Raw genomic sequence first — 14,476 nt, 5'->3', positions numbered from 1 at the left:
CTATTTTGAAGACCTGATCCTGTTCTTATTTCTCCATGTTACATAACAAGGATGTTTTTTTTCTCACCCCACCCCACTGCTCTTGCCTCCCAGTCCATACAAGAACCATCTCGACCAAGCCTGTACATTCCGGTGGTCGTCATAGCAACAAAGCAGCACCATCCCTCCTCGTTCTTTGTCCAAGCAGCTCCCTCTCTGCGTGGCTCCAGTTTCTCAGGGAAGAGGCTACTGGGATTTTATATGCAAGGATCCCCTAATTTAGCTTTCAAGAAGGGGGTGTGGAGGGATGGACATTTGAATGGCGGTGGTATGGCTGCTGTCCATCCAAGGGGCTTGCTTAGTGACACTGTAAACAGAAATGCAGATATCCCCCATCCCCTCCCCTGCCTACACACCCTCTTTCTGTTAGGTAAGAGAGCATAACCAGCACAAACTAGAAAAACGTTAGACATGCATGGGTTAGATGGAAGGATGTGTTACCAGTAATACAGACATTGTTCCTTCCACAAAGCAATTGCATCTTGCAATGTTGAATAGGAGTTATTCTAAGGCAAGGATTGTTGATGCAAATGTATCAATTACTCTATTGCATTGAATTCCTCCACCATTTGAATTGTACTTATGCTAAGGGGATCAGACTTAATAGTGGGGTGGCGGATAGCTGGTTAACTGTAAATGCAATGCTTGATGCTTGCAATGTACTTATATGGTGGCATTTTATCTTATTCCTCCTTAGTCCATTGATTCTGAGGTAACTGTATATTCTGAATTGGATTGTAAAACATGGGAAGTGAACAGGACATACTTAAATCACAATCAAATCCAAAGGTTTTATTGGTCACATCCGCCGAATACAACAGGTGTAGACTTTACCATGAAATATTTACTTACGAGCCCATTCCCAACAATGCAGAGTTTAAAAGTAAGACAAATATTTGCTGAATAAAAAAAGGAAATAGTAGCACAATAAAGACAATAATGAGGCTTTATACGAGTATCAGTACAGAGTCAATGTTCAGGGGTACGAGGTAGTTGAAGTAATTGAGGTAATGCAGTATGCACATGTGGGTAGGGGTAAAAGTGACTAGACAATCAGAATCAGTGGTGGAAAAAGTTAGTAAAAATGAAGATACCTTAATAGAAAATTACTCAAGTAAAACTAGAATTCACCCAGTAAAATTCTACTTAAGTAAAAGTCTAAACGTATTTCGTTTAAATATATACTTAAGTATCAAAAGTAAATGTAATTGCTAAAATATTCTTAAGTATCAAAAGTGAAAGTAAAAGTATAAATTATTTCAAATTTCTTATATTAAGCAAACCAGATGGCACCATTTCCTTGTTTTAAAAAAATGTATGGATAGCCAGGGGCACACTCCAACACTCAGACATTATTTACAAATGATCCCTGTGTATTTAGTGAGTCCACCAGGTCAGAGTCAGTAGTGATGACCAGGGATGTTCTGTTGATAAGGGCGTAGATTTAACCATTTTCCTGTCCTGCTAAGCATTCGAAATGTAACAAGTACTTTTGGGTGTCAAGGTCAATGTACGGAGTAAAAAGTATCATATTTTCTTAAATAATGTAGTGACGTAAAAGCAAAAGTAGTAAAAAAATATAGTAAAGTAAAGTACAGATACCACAAAAAACTACTTAAGTAGTACTTCAAAGTATTTTTACTTAAGAACTTTACACCACTGATCAGGATATAATAAACAGAGTAGCAGCAGCCTGTGTGACGTGTGAAAATGTGTCAATATGCATGTGTGTGTGCGTTTTGTGTGTGTGCGTGCGTGCGTGCATGTGTGTGTGTGTGTGTGCGTTTTGTGTGTGTGCGTGCGTGCGTGCATGCGTGTGTGTGTGTGTGTGTGTGTGTGTGTGTGTGTGTGTGTGTGTGTGTGTGTGTGTGTGTGTGTGTGTGTGTGTGTGTGTGTGTGTGTGTGTGTGTGTGTGTGTGTGTGTGTGTGTGTGTGTGTGTGTGTGTGTGTGTGTGTGTGTGCATGCATGTGTGTGTGTGTGTGTGTGTGGTTACTGGAGTGTGTGGGTAGAGTCTAGTGAGTGTGCATAGAGCCAGTGCAAGAGAGTCCAGTGCAAAACAATTAAGATGAATAAATAGTAAAGGGGGTCAATGTAAATAGTCCGCTAGGCATTTGATTAACTGTTCAGCAGTCTTATGGCTTGATTAACTGTTCAGCAGTCTTATGGCTTGGGGGTAGAAGCTGTTCAGGTGCCTTTTGGTCACTGACTTGGCGCTCCAGTACCACTTGCTGTGCGCTAGCAGAGAGAGCAGTCTATGACTTCTGTGGCTGGAGTCTTTGACAGTTTTTAGTGCCTTCCTCTGACACAGCCTGGTATAGAGCCATTCTGTTGTGCTCTTGTAAAACCCCAGAAAACTTCAGTCAATTCCAAGGTATACAGACATTTTTGTTTTGATTCATTTTCTCTCCAGAATGGGGTGGGGCCTGTGTCAACAAAGATATCCTAGAATGCATTTTTGATAGTACCTGAAGATTAATAAAATGTAGGAAAACTTCAAAACATTGCATTTATAATGCTTGTGGTACTGATTTGACAGTCTAGTAAAGGCAGCAAAAACACTTTGATATAAAACATACAAGCACAAGATATGGGATGTAATCATCAGTCTAAAAAGTTGCAAAACAAATTCAGGTAGGTCCCTCCCCATTTTGTAACGTTTGCTTCCATTTAAGGAAACATTTTGCAACAGAATAAGGGTAATTCATATGCCCCTGCTTTGGTGCAGGGACTTCTTTTTTTATTTTGGGGGGAAAATGGCAAGAACAACATGACAAAGGTAAAGTACATGACTAGGGAATTTGCCAGCCAACTTTTCTCCGTAGTGACCCGCTTTCTACTTTATGATTGGCTGACTTGCTTCTGACTGAGCCAATCAGTACACTTTGTAACTTTTCTGTTGTAGGGCCAGATAGGATGTAGGTTAAAGGTCCGACAACAAAACTTGCCAGCACTCCCTTCCCAGCAGGCAGGCAGGCAGCAGAGGGAGGAGGACAGGCTAAGTCAATATTTATGTCCTGTGAAGTGTCGATTTTTGCTGCACCTCCAGGGGAAAAAATCCCCCCTTGTTCCCTTACAGAGTAAACACATTGTTCTACCACGTGACTGACTGACATCTTCCTTGGCTAAAATACTTATTGGTTCTGGTCCAGTCTAGTCAAGGGAGGGGACAGTGATGAATCAGCGGAAACACAGGCTGCCGCTGCAAGCTCAGCGAAGAGATCAGTAGGATAATTCGGCATTTCCCCCAAGTCCTAGAAGGAGCTTAAATAGATATACAAACATTGAAGAGGATGACATAATATTATGAAGATGTTATCAGTGGAGCAGTCAGGTAACCTAGTGGTTAGAGCTTTGGGATTGCTAATTTGAATCCCCATGCTGAAAAGGTGAGAGGAAAGAATCTGTTGATATCTGTTTCTGTTTCTCAGGAGAAGTTGGGCTATGCAAAAACACATTTCCAATACACATGTGGAGTAGGACAAATATGAGCACCCTCCTGTTCATGATCAAATCAAATGTGGATCAGTAACTGGGTAACTTCGTAAAAAAAAACTACTTTGGATTTCACCTCATTTTAACATTCTATCATAAAGAGCACATGTTCAACTTCATTAAAAAACTAGTTTTCCTTTCGCAAGAGGCTAAATTTAAAAAACATAGACATAGGGAAAGGGGGATACCTAGTCAGTTGTACAAATTCATTATCAAATCAAATGTGGATCAGATTTCCGGTCACAACTTGCAGACTTGTTTACGTGCTGCTGTGCGTCTTGTTGCTAACCTTACTTTGCTACCTGACACCTTTACGTTTTTTACTTTTTAATTACCATTTATATTTTTTGTTTTTCCCTCACTCAACTTTTCTTTTTTTTTTTTTTTTCCATTCATCTTTTTCACTCCGGACACTTTATCTGGACGTGGTTTGTCAGGACCTCCACCAGCCGAAGCTAAGTAGTAACATTAACATGATGCCTTCTAATTGCAGTCACTGTACTCATAATATACAGGAGAACGATCACCTTACGGCGAGGATAGCTGTGCTGCAAGCCCAGCTTCAGATGCAATCATTAGGCAAGGGTAATTTCAGTGTAGGAAAGGATGAAACAGCGTCTGTGCCACCAGTAAGTACAGATAGTAGTATAAATCCCCTCGCATGGGTCGCAGTGTCTCCTAACCCCTCCTGTCTCAGCCTCCAGTATTTATGCTGTAGTAGTTTATGTGTCGGGGGGCTAGGGTCAGTCTGTTATATCTGGAGTATTTCTCCTGTCTTATCCGGTGTCCTATGTGAATTTAAGTATGCTCTCTCTAATTCTCTCTTTCTCTCTTTCTTTCTTTCTCTCTCTCGGAGGACCTGAGCCCTAGGACCATGCCTCAGGACTACCTGGCATGAAGACTCCTTGCTGTCCCCAGTCCACCTGGCCGTGCTGCTGCTCCAGTTTCAACTGTTCTGCCTACGGCTGTGGAACCCTGACCTGCTCACCGGACGTGCTATCTGTCCCAGACCTGCTGTTTTTAACTCTCTAGAGACAGCAGGAGCGGTAGAGATACTCTCAATGATCGGCTATGAAAAGCCAACTGACATTTACTCCTGAGGTGCTGACCTGTTGCACCCTCGACAACTACTGTGATTATTATTATTTGACCATGCTGGTCATTTATGAGCATTTGAACATCTTGGCCATGTTATGTTATAATCTCCACCCGGCACAGCCAGAAGAGGACTGGCCACCCCTCATAACCTGGTTCCTCTCTAGGTTTCTTCCTAGGTTTGGGCCTTTCTAGGGAGATTTTCCTAGCCACTGTGCTTCTACACATGCATTGCTTGCTGTTTGGGGTTTTAGGCTGGGTTTCTGTACAGCACTTTGAGATATCAACTGATGTAAGAAGGGCTATATAAATACATTTAACTTGATTTGATCAGTAACTGGGTAACTTCGTAAAAAATACATTGGATTTCACCTCATTTTAACATTCTATCATAAAGAGCACATGTTCAACTTCATAAAAAAACTAGTTTTCCAATCTCAAGAGGCTAAATTAAAAAATATACAGAATATAGGATATATATAGGCAAAGGGGGATACCTCGTCAGTCAGTTGTACAACTGAAATGTGTCTTCCGCATTTAACTCAACCCCTCTGAATCCGAGAGGTGCGGGGGGCTGCCTTAATCGACATCCACGTCTTCGGCGCCCAGGGAACAGTGGGATACCTGCCTTGCTCAGGAGCAGAATGGCAGATTTTTATCTTGTCAGCTCTGAGATTCGATCCAGCAACCTTCTGGGTACTGGCCCAACGCTCTAACCACGAGGATATCGTATGTTTCTATTCAGTGTCATGTGCCAGGGTTGACTGTTACAGGGTCGACGACTTCATCTTAAATCAGCCATAAATCCCCTTGTGACAGGGGAAATGGAAGCTTGTTGTGTGCAACAGGGAGGGGAAATTGAATGCAAGCTTCACACAAAAAACAGAGTTGACGTGTTACGCTCGACCTGCTCAGTTTTCCACTACAATACACAAGAAAATGGCCAGAAAGTGTAGAACCAGCTCACCTGCTTTACACTAAGATTTGACTATTAGATACGGATGCTCAATACGGAAGTGGTCCGATGAAGCTGATGCTAAGCTACAGCACTGTTTTGCTCGCACAGACTGGAAAATATTCCGGGATTCATCCAAATGGTATTGAGGAGTTTATCACATCATTCACGTCTTCGTTAATAAGTACATTGACGACGTTGTCCCCAAAGTGACTATAAGTACATATCCAAACAAGAAGTCATGGATTACAGGAAACATCCCCACTGAGCTAAAGGCTAGAGCTTCCGCTTTCAAGGAGCAGGACACTAATCCAGACGCTTATAAGAAATCCCCCTATGTGAGAATGCTGTTCATTGACTACAGCTCAGCGTTTAATACCATAGTGCCCTCCAAGCTCATCACTAAGCTAAGGACCCTGGGACTGAACACCTCCCTTTGCAACTAGATCCTTGACTTCCTGACGGGCCGGCCTCAGGTGGTGAGGTTAGGCAACAACACATTCGCCTTGCTGACCCTCAACACCAGGATCCCGTAGGTGTGCGTGCTCAGTCCCCTCCTGTACTCCCTGTTCACCTCCCACTGTGTGGCCACGCATATCTCCAACACCATCATTAAATTTGCTAAGGACACGACGTGGTAGGCTTGATCACAGACGACAATGAAGCAACCTATAGGGAGGAAGACAAGAGACCTGGCAGTGTGGTGCCAGAACAACAACCTCTCTCTCAACATGGGTAAGACAAAGGAGCTTATCGTGGACTACAGGAACGGAGGGCCGAATACTCCCCCATTCACATCGACGTCTGTGGTAGAGCGAGTCGAGAGCTTCAAGTTCCTCGGTGTTCACATCACTAAGGACCTATCATGGTCCAAACACACCAACTCAGTCGTGAAGAGGGCACAACAACACCTCTTCCCCCTCAGGAGGCTGAAGAAATTTGGAATGGACTTCAGATCCTCTAAAAAGTTCTCGGTATCCAAGCAAGGAGCTACAGAAGGTATACGGCCCCATACATCACTGTAGCTGAATTCCCTGCCATCCAGGACCTCTATACCAAGCGGTGTCAGAAGGCCATAAAAAGTTGTCACGACTCCAACGAAGTCATAGACTGTTCTCTCTGCTACTGCACGATAAGCAGTTCTGGAGTGCCAAGTCTGGGACCAAAAGGCACATGAACACCTTCTACCCCCAAACCATAAGACTGCTGAACAGTTAATTAAATGGCTACCCTGAAATTATGTATTCATTATTTCATTATCATTATTATGTATTCATTAATTATTATGTATTAATCTAAATTGTTTAGCACCGACTCCCTTGCACTGGCTCTATGCACACTAACTAGACCCTACCCACACACTCACACATACTACACTAAAACTCCAACATGCACGCACGCTCCCTCACTCCCTCCCTCCCTCCCTCCCTCCCTCACTCACTCTACATACGCTGCTGCTCTGTTTATTATATGTCCTGATTACCTAGTCCCTTTTACCCTACCCACATGTACATACTGTATTACCTCAACTACCTCGTACCCCTGCACATTGACTCGGTACTGATAGTGCTTGTATATAGCCTCATTGTTTTTGTGTTAATATTTTGTACTTTTTTTAAAGCAAATATTTGTCTTACTTTTTAACTCTGCACTGTTGGGAATGGGCTTATAAGTAAGCGTTTCACTGTAAAGTCTACACCTATTGTATTCGGCGCATGTGTCCAATAAAATTGTATTTGATTTGATGTTCAATGTTTCTTTTGAAAAATATGTAAAAATGAATAGTTTCACCATGCTTTACAATGATGGTAAAAACTTTGAGAAATGTTAGCGTTAAGGGGCTTAAAAGTCAGAGGATGCTTAGAGGGACATGTCAAATTCTGAATTTTGGCACTTTAGCAAGTCTTTATTCGTGTTAAAATCTCATTTATTGAATTTTCCATGTGGTCTATGTTAAAGGACACTTCATTTAATATAAAAGGATTTTACATTTCAACATGTGTGCATGTTCCAACTTAAAATAGCAAAGGGACACAAAAGACACTCATTTCGTGGAACGACCAAACTGTGACACTAGGGTAGAGTTGAACATAGTCTCACATGGCCTGGGCTTCCGAGGCTAAATGTAACATAATCAAGTCATACAATGTTGAAAGGGAAGTTCAACCTCCAGGTCTGCTACCATGCCGGAGGACAAGGCTGCTTTGTCGGAGGAGCCCTTCCTTGATACAATATCTAGAGCCCTATTCTCCACACATGACCTAAGACATGCAAGGAATAACCTCACCCCTCAGACAGAAAATCAGTCTCACAAGGACACCACATACAATCTATTCCAGCCCTAACACAAAGTAAACTCGTTACTCAAAAAATAATTAGCTATGGTCTGTGAAACTATGTTGTTATGGGATGCCAAAGAAATCAGCGCCAACATACAGTAAATAGTAGGCAGCTGCCTGCCACTTGGTGATTAACCTGTCAGGCAACACTCACATTTGAGCATGAGCACGTGTATGACCGGTTATATTGGATGTTTTCTAGTCTTTATTCACAGGTGTGATATTACCAGCACTGACAGGGGAAGATTGATTTTTTCCAACGCAGTCCTTTACTCCTTTCAGTTTTAAATCTCAAAGTAGCGGGGAAATATTCTGTGACACCCATTGCGTGAAACAGCAACATGGCCAGCTGTAGCCCAATACGTAACACTATTCACACCACGCTAACACTTATGGTCTAGAGCAGGTACAGTCCAGATTTAAGCTTATGATCCCAGATTCATCTTGATTGAAAATTGAAGTCTCCCTTGTGCATGTGCTGGTGTGAAATATTTTAAGACTATTAATCTAGATTCAATTACGGTGATCATGTTCCTGGGCATCAATGCCAGAGAATACCCTAGTGTTTTTTCCCCTCCCTTTCTCAATGTGTTAACTGCAATAGTGTCCACCAGAGACCCTTTCCTCAGTCAGCCAGCGTAGGGCACTTCCAGTTTTGCGCTCAGTGGGAATTTCATGCAATTAGAGGAATTTCGTCAAAGGAACTTGGATGACCTTAGGATTTCACTTCCAAAATGCCCTGGTTATGCTATACCGTCGCATTAGTCCTACATACCAAATTTTGGCAAACTGGTTTTGAGACAAGAATTAAAAACAGTCAAAGTTGTGGTAAAATAAAGGTTTAAATGTAAAAAAACAAAAACCAGGTTCAGCAAATGCAGCTTTTACCAAATCAGGTGCATAACAGTATATCAGTTAACAAAAAAGGATAAAACTCCTTCATGAGTCTTATAGGAACTCTACAATTGGCAAGACGGATGGACGGACCCAAATGTAAAAGACAACAGTATTTGGAGCCAGACATCTAAAGTGTACCATACAACATGATCCAGGAATGTGTCAAATCTGGAGACAGAAATGTTCCCATTTAAATACACTTCCTAGTTATAGTTAACATTGAAACAGTACATAGTTTAAAAGGCAGGTCAACATACATAAAGTACACAAACTAACCATAGGTTTTATTAAGAAAATGACATGCCACCCAGCCCTAGTCTTCAGTGTCAATATGTGCTTTAGATCATGTCAAGTTGACAGACTGCAGGGAAAGAGACCAAATGAGAACTTAACAGTTACGTTACAAATACTCCCCACTAGAAAACAACCACCACAAGAGGGGAAAGACAATACCCTGTCAGACATTCTCTTTCCCTCCCCCCATATGTTAACACCAGATTTAATTCCATGTTAAGTTGACCAGCCAACTTTAAGCTACATAAAAGTACAAGGTTAGAATAATTTCAGTGAAAAATAAAAATTACAAATACAGTACTAGTTTGACATTTCAGCCATTTAAAAAAAAAAAATGATGGTGAGGGGAAGGGGACTAAGTCCAGAGAGCAGTGGATCTCGTTGGGTCTAATAGTCCACAGGTTCATCTCCCTCCTCGCTGAGCAAACAGGTGCGGATCAGTGCCTCCGTCACGGCATACGGGTCGCAATTGGCCGACGGGCGGCGGTCCTCGAAGTAGCCCTTCTTCTCCTGGCCCACGGTGCGAGGGATGCGGATACTGGCGCCACGGTTGGCTACGCCAGCAGAGAACTCGTGGATGTTGGAGGTTTCATGGTGGCCGGTGAGGCGACGGGCGTTGTCAAGCCCCCCTTTAGGGTCATAGGCGCGGATGTGGTAGCTATGCCTCTTCCCCAGCCTCTCAATGGACTCCTCAATGGCCCTGAGCAGGAAAGATAATTAAATTAAAACACAGAAAAGTAGACAGGTGGGTCAGTAGCATTTTCATTACCTAGAGAACATTCAAATAAGTCTGGCTTAATTCAATATCCAAAAGACATACAGATTGGGTGCTATTGAACAAACAAATGATGCATGCCAATTTCTCATTAAACCTTGCATGACTGCATCTTGATATGATCCAGTACTCACTTCAACCCGCCTTCTTCCCGCATCTCTTTGGTGCTGAAATTGGTGTGGCAGCCAGCACCGTTCCAGTTCCCAGGGATAGGCTTGGGGTCAAACGAGGCCACCACGCCGAAGTCCTCACACACCCGGTGGAGGATGAAGCGAGCCACCCAGAGGTGATCACCCATGTTGATGCCTTCACAAGGACCAACCTGGAACTCCCACTAAAAATAGACAAAACAAGTGTTTGAGTGCGAGAGTCTTATGAGTCAGTCTTTCTATTGGCGGATCCTATGCAATCACAGAAACACCAAATTGTAAAACAGGATTTGAGCTCACCTGTGCAGGCATTACTTCAGCATTGGTGCCACAGATCATGACCCCAGCATACAGACAGGCTCTATAGTGGGCTTCCACAATATCTCTACCATAGGCCTTGTCAGATCCCACTCCACAATAATAGGGACCTATAGGGAAACATGGTTAAATAACAATTCAGATATTTCACAAACTAATGCATTTGCTGGGATAGCAAGTTGTATAAGGTCAGTCAAAGATCACTATGATGGGTCTTTACCTTGTGGGCCAGGGAAGCCGTTGTTGGGCCAGCCGAATGGGTGTCCATCAGTGCCTAGGATTGTGTACTCTTGCTCCATGCCAAACCAAGGGACCTGGTTCTCAACCATGTCCATGACTTTCTTACACGTCAAACGAAGGTTGGTTTCTGTTAAATAAATGTACCCATATTAGACACTAAAGCAAAAAAGTTTAAATAAAAGCAACCTTAGCAAGATCACTGCACACCAATAATTCTAGGTTACCTGCAGGCTTGTGGTTGTACTTCAGCACTTCACACAGTACCAATTTGTTGGGGTCTTTGCGGAAGGGATCTCTGAACATTGCAGAAGGAATCAAATACATATCACTGTTTGAGCCCTCAGACTGGTAGGTGCTGGAGCCATCAAAGTTCCATTCCGGCAGTTCTATAGAATCAAAGCAAATTATTTAATTAACGCAAGTCAGTCAAAACTACTAGGTAGGCTACAAAATAAATTATGCCTACAACCCCCAGAACTCAAATGCCAACCAACAAAGAAAAAAGTAAGCCCTTCCGTTCTAATTATTGTATACCCTCGATGCTCTTGGGCTCCGAATCCAGCGTTCTGGTTTTGCAGCGGAGTCCCTCTCCGGTTCCATCGATCCAGACGTACATGACTTGTACTTTGTCTCCCTGAGGGAGTTCCATGTACTGCTGTTTAACAGCCTTACTCAGTTCGGCGCTGGCGGACATAGCCATCTTGTTTGTTATAAAACACCTAAGAAATGACGACGAAAAGACAGGTATGATGAGACTACATCAAAGCAGCCGCTTACTTGACCAGCATTGATTTCGTTGAATAAACATGTTGCATAACAGCGCGTTCGGAGACAGGGTTGTGTATTGTTCCAAAACGAATCAAAGCACGCAAGCGAAGATTGACATTGATTTAAACTAAAACTACCTCTTGGGTCTTCTGGGGATTGCTGAAACACCACACACTGTAGTCATGGCTACACACTATTGCAATTCTAATATTACATCGCACATTTCCTTCATAATTTACAGAACAATGAACCTAACACAGCATCAGAAAGAGGATATCAATACATTAGAAAAGACACCACAAACTTCACTAATCTGACAACAAAAAAAAAGCATTTCCATAAGGAAAAAGTGACCAAATTGGAAACAAAACAAGGTGTCATGTATTTCTCTGGAACGGGGAAATAACTTGGCTACAATATAATAGGTCAAGTAAAAAAGGTATGTAGTAGCTATATCATAAGGAATAAATAGAAAATTACCTGGAAAAACGAGAAATTTTAAATAAAATTTAAAGGACTGGCAAGTCCAATATAATGTTAAAAGATATCCGGATAGTTGTTCTCTCATTCTAGCTTCGACCTCTTGTTTCAGTTCAATTTATAACAAGAGAGTTGGAGCTCGGAGTCTTTGATTGGTCAGAGAAAAACACGATTTGTTTATTCCAAAGTGAGTGACAGCACACGCGGCTCGATCATTGGACAGGGTTCGAGGTGCAACGCCCTCTAGTATAGTTAAAAAGCATTGCGTGTCATTTTGTGTGACTGATACAATGTATCCAGTACAGTACAGTTTATACAATAACCAGTGTAGGCTATTTAGTACCTACACCATTACAAAGAGCAGAAAACTTTAGGTTACATAAAGTACTACAATGACTAGAAATATATGCATATTTAAAGCCAATCGAGATTTGATGGGAGATAGACCTAAATTCCATCTCAGGGAAAATAAAACTCCCTCAAAAAGCCTCTCATCATTATATCAACAGAAATGATGAACTAGTTGACAGGAGCTATATTCCCAACGCCACCCTGTGGTACAAATAGGCTATTGATGTACTGAGAAACTAGTACCGTAGTCAAGGCCTATAATTACAAATAACTGAATACCAATTACATTTATCTAGTTTCTCAGCTCAGAAAATATTAAATTTGATGAAAAGCCTTCGTATGCTATAGAAATCATTCACATTAGCATTTGTAGGTAAATATTTCTCATTTTTGGAGTATTGATCAAATTAGAGGTCTGCACAATTAATGAACTACTACTACAGGACCTTCATTTCTGTATTATTCTGAAGTAGGCTATATCATGGTCACTGTAGAGTAGCAGAAAAGTTGAAATCATCTATTTGGCCTTGGGGTATTGGTTTTCCATGAGGGGAGAGAAGGATGACTAGACTACAGTAGGCTACAAAGTGAGAGATGGTGTCAAGACATTCCAATTTCACTCAACAATGATACATTTGGAACATTGGCCGTTTATGACATCACTTCAAGAATGCAAAACTTGTGAAGAGACTTTGCTGTAAAAAGAAATACTATTGGTGTTCCTATAGGCCTAACTTTTATTTCTATATGGACAGCTACTTAATCTCACCAGAACGTCATTGATCAGACCAAAGGGATGCCTTTTGTAAGTTTAAGACGGCACTCATCTCAAATGACACAAGGAACAGGTGTGTAGCTATGACTGATGCGTGTTTCTACTCTGTGTGTACTACCTTAGATAAATAACATTTGAATTTCAAATGAAAATGTAACATTTAATTTAAGAAAATTGTCTTTCACTTTCTGTGGTCTACTTTTAGGAAGGCAATGTGATAAAGCACTTGCGGAACTTATCAAAGATTTAAAACATTTGAATTTCTTCAATACATTTGAATTTGCCAGTGCGCGCTCATTTCTTCAGTTAAATCAGTAGCTACCATTGTTGATTCTGTATATCTTGGATGCACTCATTTGTCATGTATATCTTGGCCTAGGTGTTTGGTCAGACTCCGTTATGTGTTCTATCCTAAAACAAATGATACTTGTGTCCTCATATTCCATGCATCCAGGTAACCAAACCATCTTTGAAAAGACAATTACTTACTCACGCTGATTTAGGTTTACAAAACAATCAAATGATCAACAAGATTCCCACGTTCAAGCTGATAAGTCAAATTGCTACTGAGTGGCCTGTCATTCATTGCAGGATGTGAGAAGAGGTGGGTTCCTGGTATGACAGATTGTATCGTTTGTTTAGTTCAAAAAAGACAGCTGTATCACTACTACTTTTTGTGTAAAGAGTTCCTGCAGTTTTCGTCATGACAAGCTGAAAGTAAATATGTTTGGAGTAGAAAGTTGAATAGGTTGTCATCTTGACATGTTGCAAGATTGTGCTTTTTTCCTGATTAAAAGAATGTTAGAAAATATTGAATATTCATTAGGCCCTAATCTATGGATTTCACATGACTGGGAAGGGGCACAGGCATGGATGGGCATGGGAGGGCATAGGCCCACTCACTGGTGAGCCAGGCCCAGCCAATCAGAATTAGTTTTTACCCACAAAAAGGTTTTTAATGCAGACAGAAATACTCCTCAAAGTTTCATCAGCTGTCCAGGTGGCTGGTCTCAGACGATCCCACAGGTGAAGCCGGGTGTGGAGATCCTGGGCTGGCATGGTTACACGTGCTCTGAGGTTGTGAGGCTGGTTGGACGTACTGCCAAATTCTCTAAAACGACATTGGAGTCGGCTTATGGTAGAGAAATTAACATAAAATTCTCTGGCAACAGCTCTGGTGGACATTCGTTCAGTCAGCATGCCAATTGCACACTCCCTCAAAACTTGAGACAATTGTGGCATTGTGTTGTGTGACAAAACTGCAGATTTTTAGAGTGGCCTTTTATTGTCCCCAGCACATGGTGCACCTGTGTAATGATCTTGTGGTTTATTCAGCTTCTTGATATGCCACACCTGTCAGGTGGATGGATTATCTTGGAAAAGGAGAAATGCTCACTTATAGGGATGTAAACACATTTGTGCACAAAATTTGAGAGAAATAAGCTTTTTCCATTTGGACAATTTCTGTGATCTTTTATGTCAGCTCATGAAGTATTGGACAAACACTT

General features: G+C 41.7%; 1 protein-coding gene across 1 annotated transcript; it reads right to left on the bottom strand.

The window, feature by feature from the left end:
• Positions 1–8,744: 8,744 nt before the first annotated feature.
• LOC129814026 (glutamine synthetase) lies at positions 8,745–11,950 on the bottom strand. The gene is made up of 7 exons (XM_055866771.1): positions 11,843–11,950; positions 11,129–11,313; positions 10,819–10,980; positions 10,575–10,721; positions 10,337–10,464; positions 10,022–10,221; positions 8,745–9,812 (listed from the first exon to the last, which is right to left on the bottom strand). The coding sequence occupies exons 2-7, from the start codon at positions 11,292–11,294 to the stop codon at positions 9,500–9,502; spliced, it is 1,116 nt and encodes a 371-aa protein (XP_055722746.1). The 5' UTR covers positions 11,295–11,313; positions 11,843–11,950; the 3' UTR covers positions 8,745–9,499.
• Between the last annotated feature and the right edge of the window lie 2,526 nt (positions 11,951–14,476).

Source organism: Salvelinus fontinalis, chromosome 17 (genome assembly GCF_029448725.1).
Source record: "Salvelinus fontinalis isolate EN_2023a chromosome 17, ASM2944872v1, whole genome shotgun sequence".
Taxonomy (NCBI): domain Eukaryota; kingdom Metazoa; phylum Chordata; class Actinopteri; order Salmoniformes; family Salmonidae; genus Salvelinus; species Salvelinus fontinalis.
The sequence above is the reverse complement of the archived record's forward strand: the minus strand, read 5'-3'. Positions and strand labels throughout refer to the sequence as shown.

What these genes read in the sequence shown, in the direction of transcription:
- LOC129814026 (XM_055866771.1), bottom strand. Translation starts at nt 11,294, where the DNA reads ATGGCTATGTCCGCCAGCGCCGAACTGAGTAAGGCTGTTAAACAGCAG. An exon ending in GGAGCCCAAGAGCATCGAGG is followed by an intron (nt 10,981 to 11,128) that starts GTATACAATAAT and finishes TTGATTCTATAG; the next exon opens with AACTGCCGGAATGGAACTTT. An exon ending in GTACAACCACAAGCCTGCAG is followed by an intron (nt 10,722 to 10,818) that starts GTAACCTAGAAT and finishes TTTATTTAACAG; the next exon opens with AAACCAACCTTCGTTTGACG.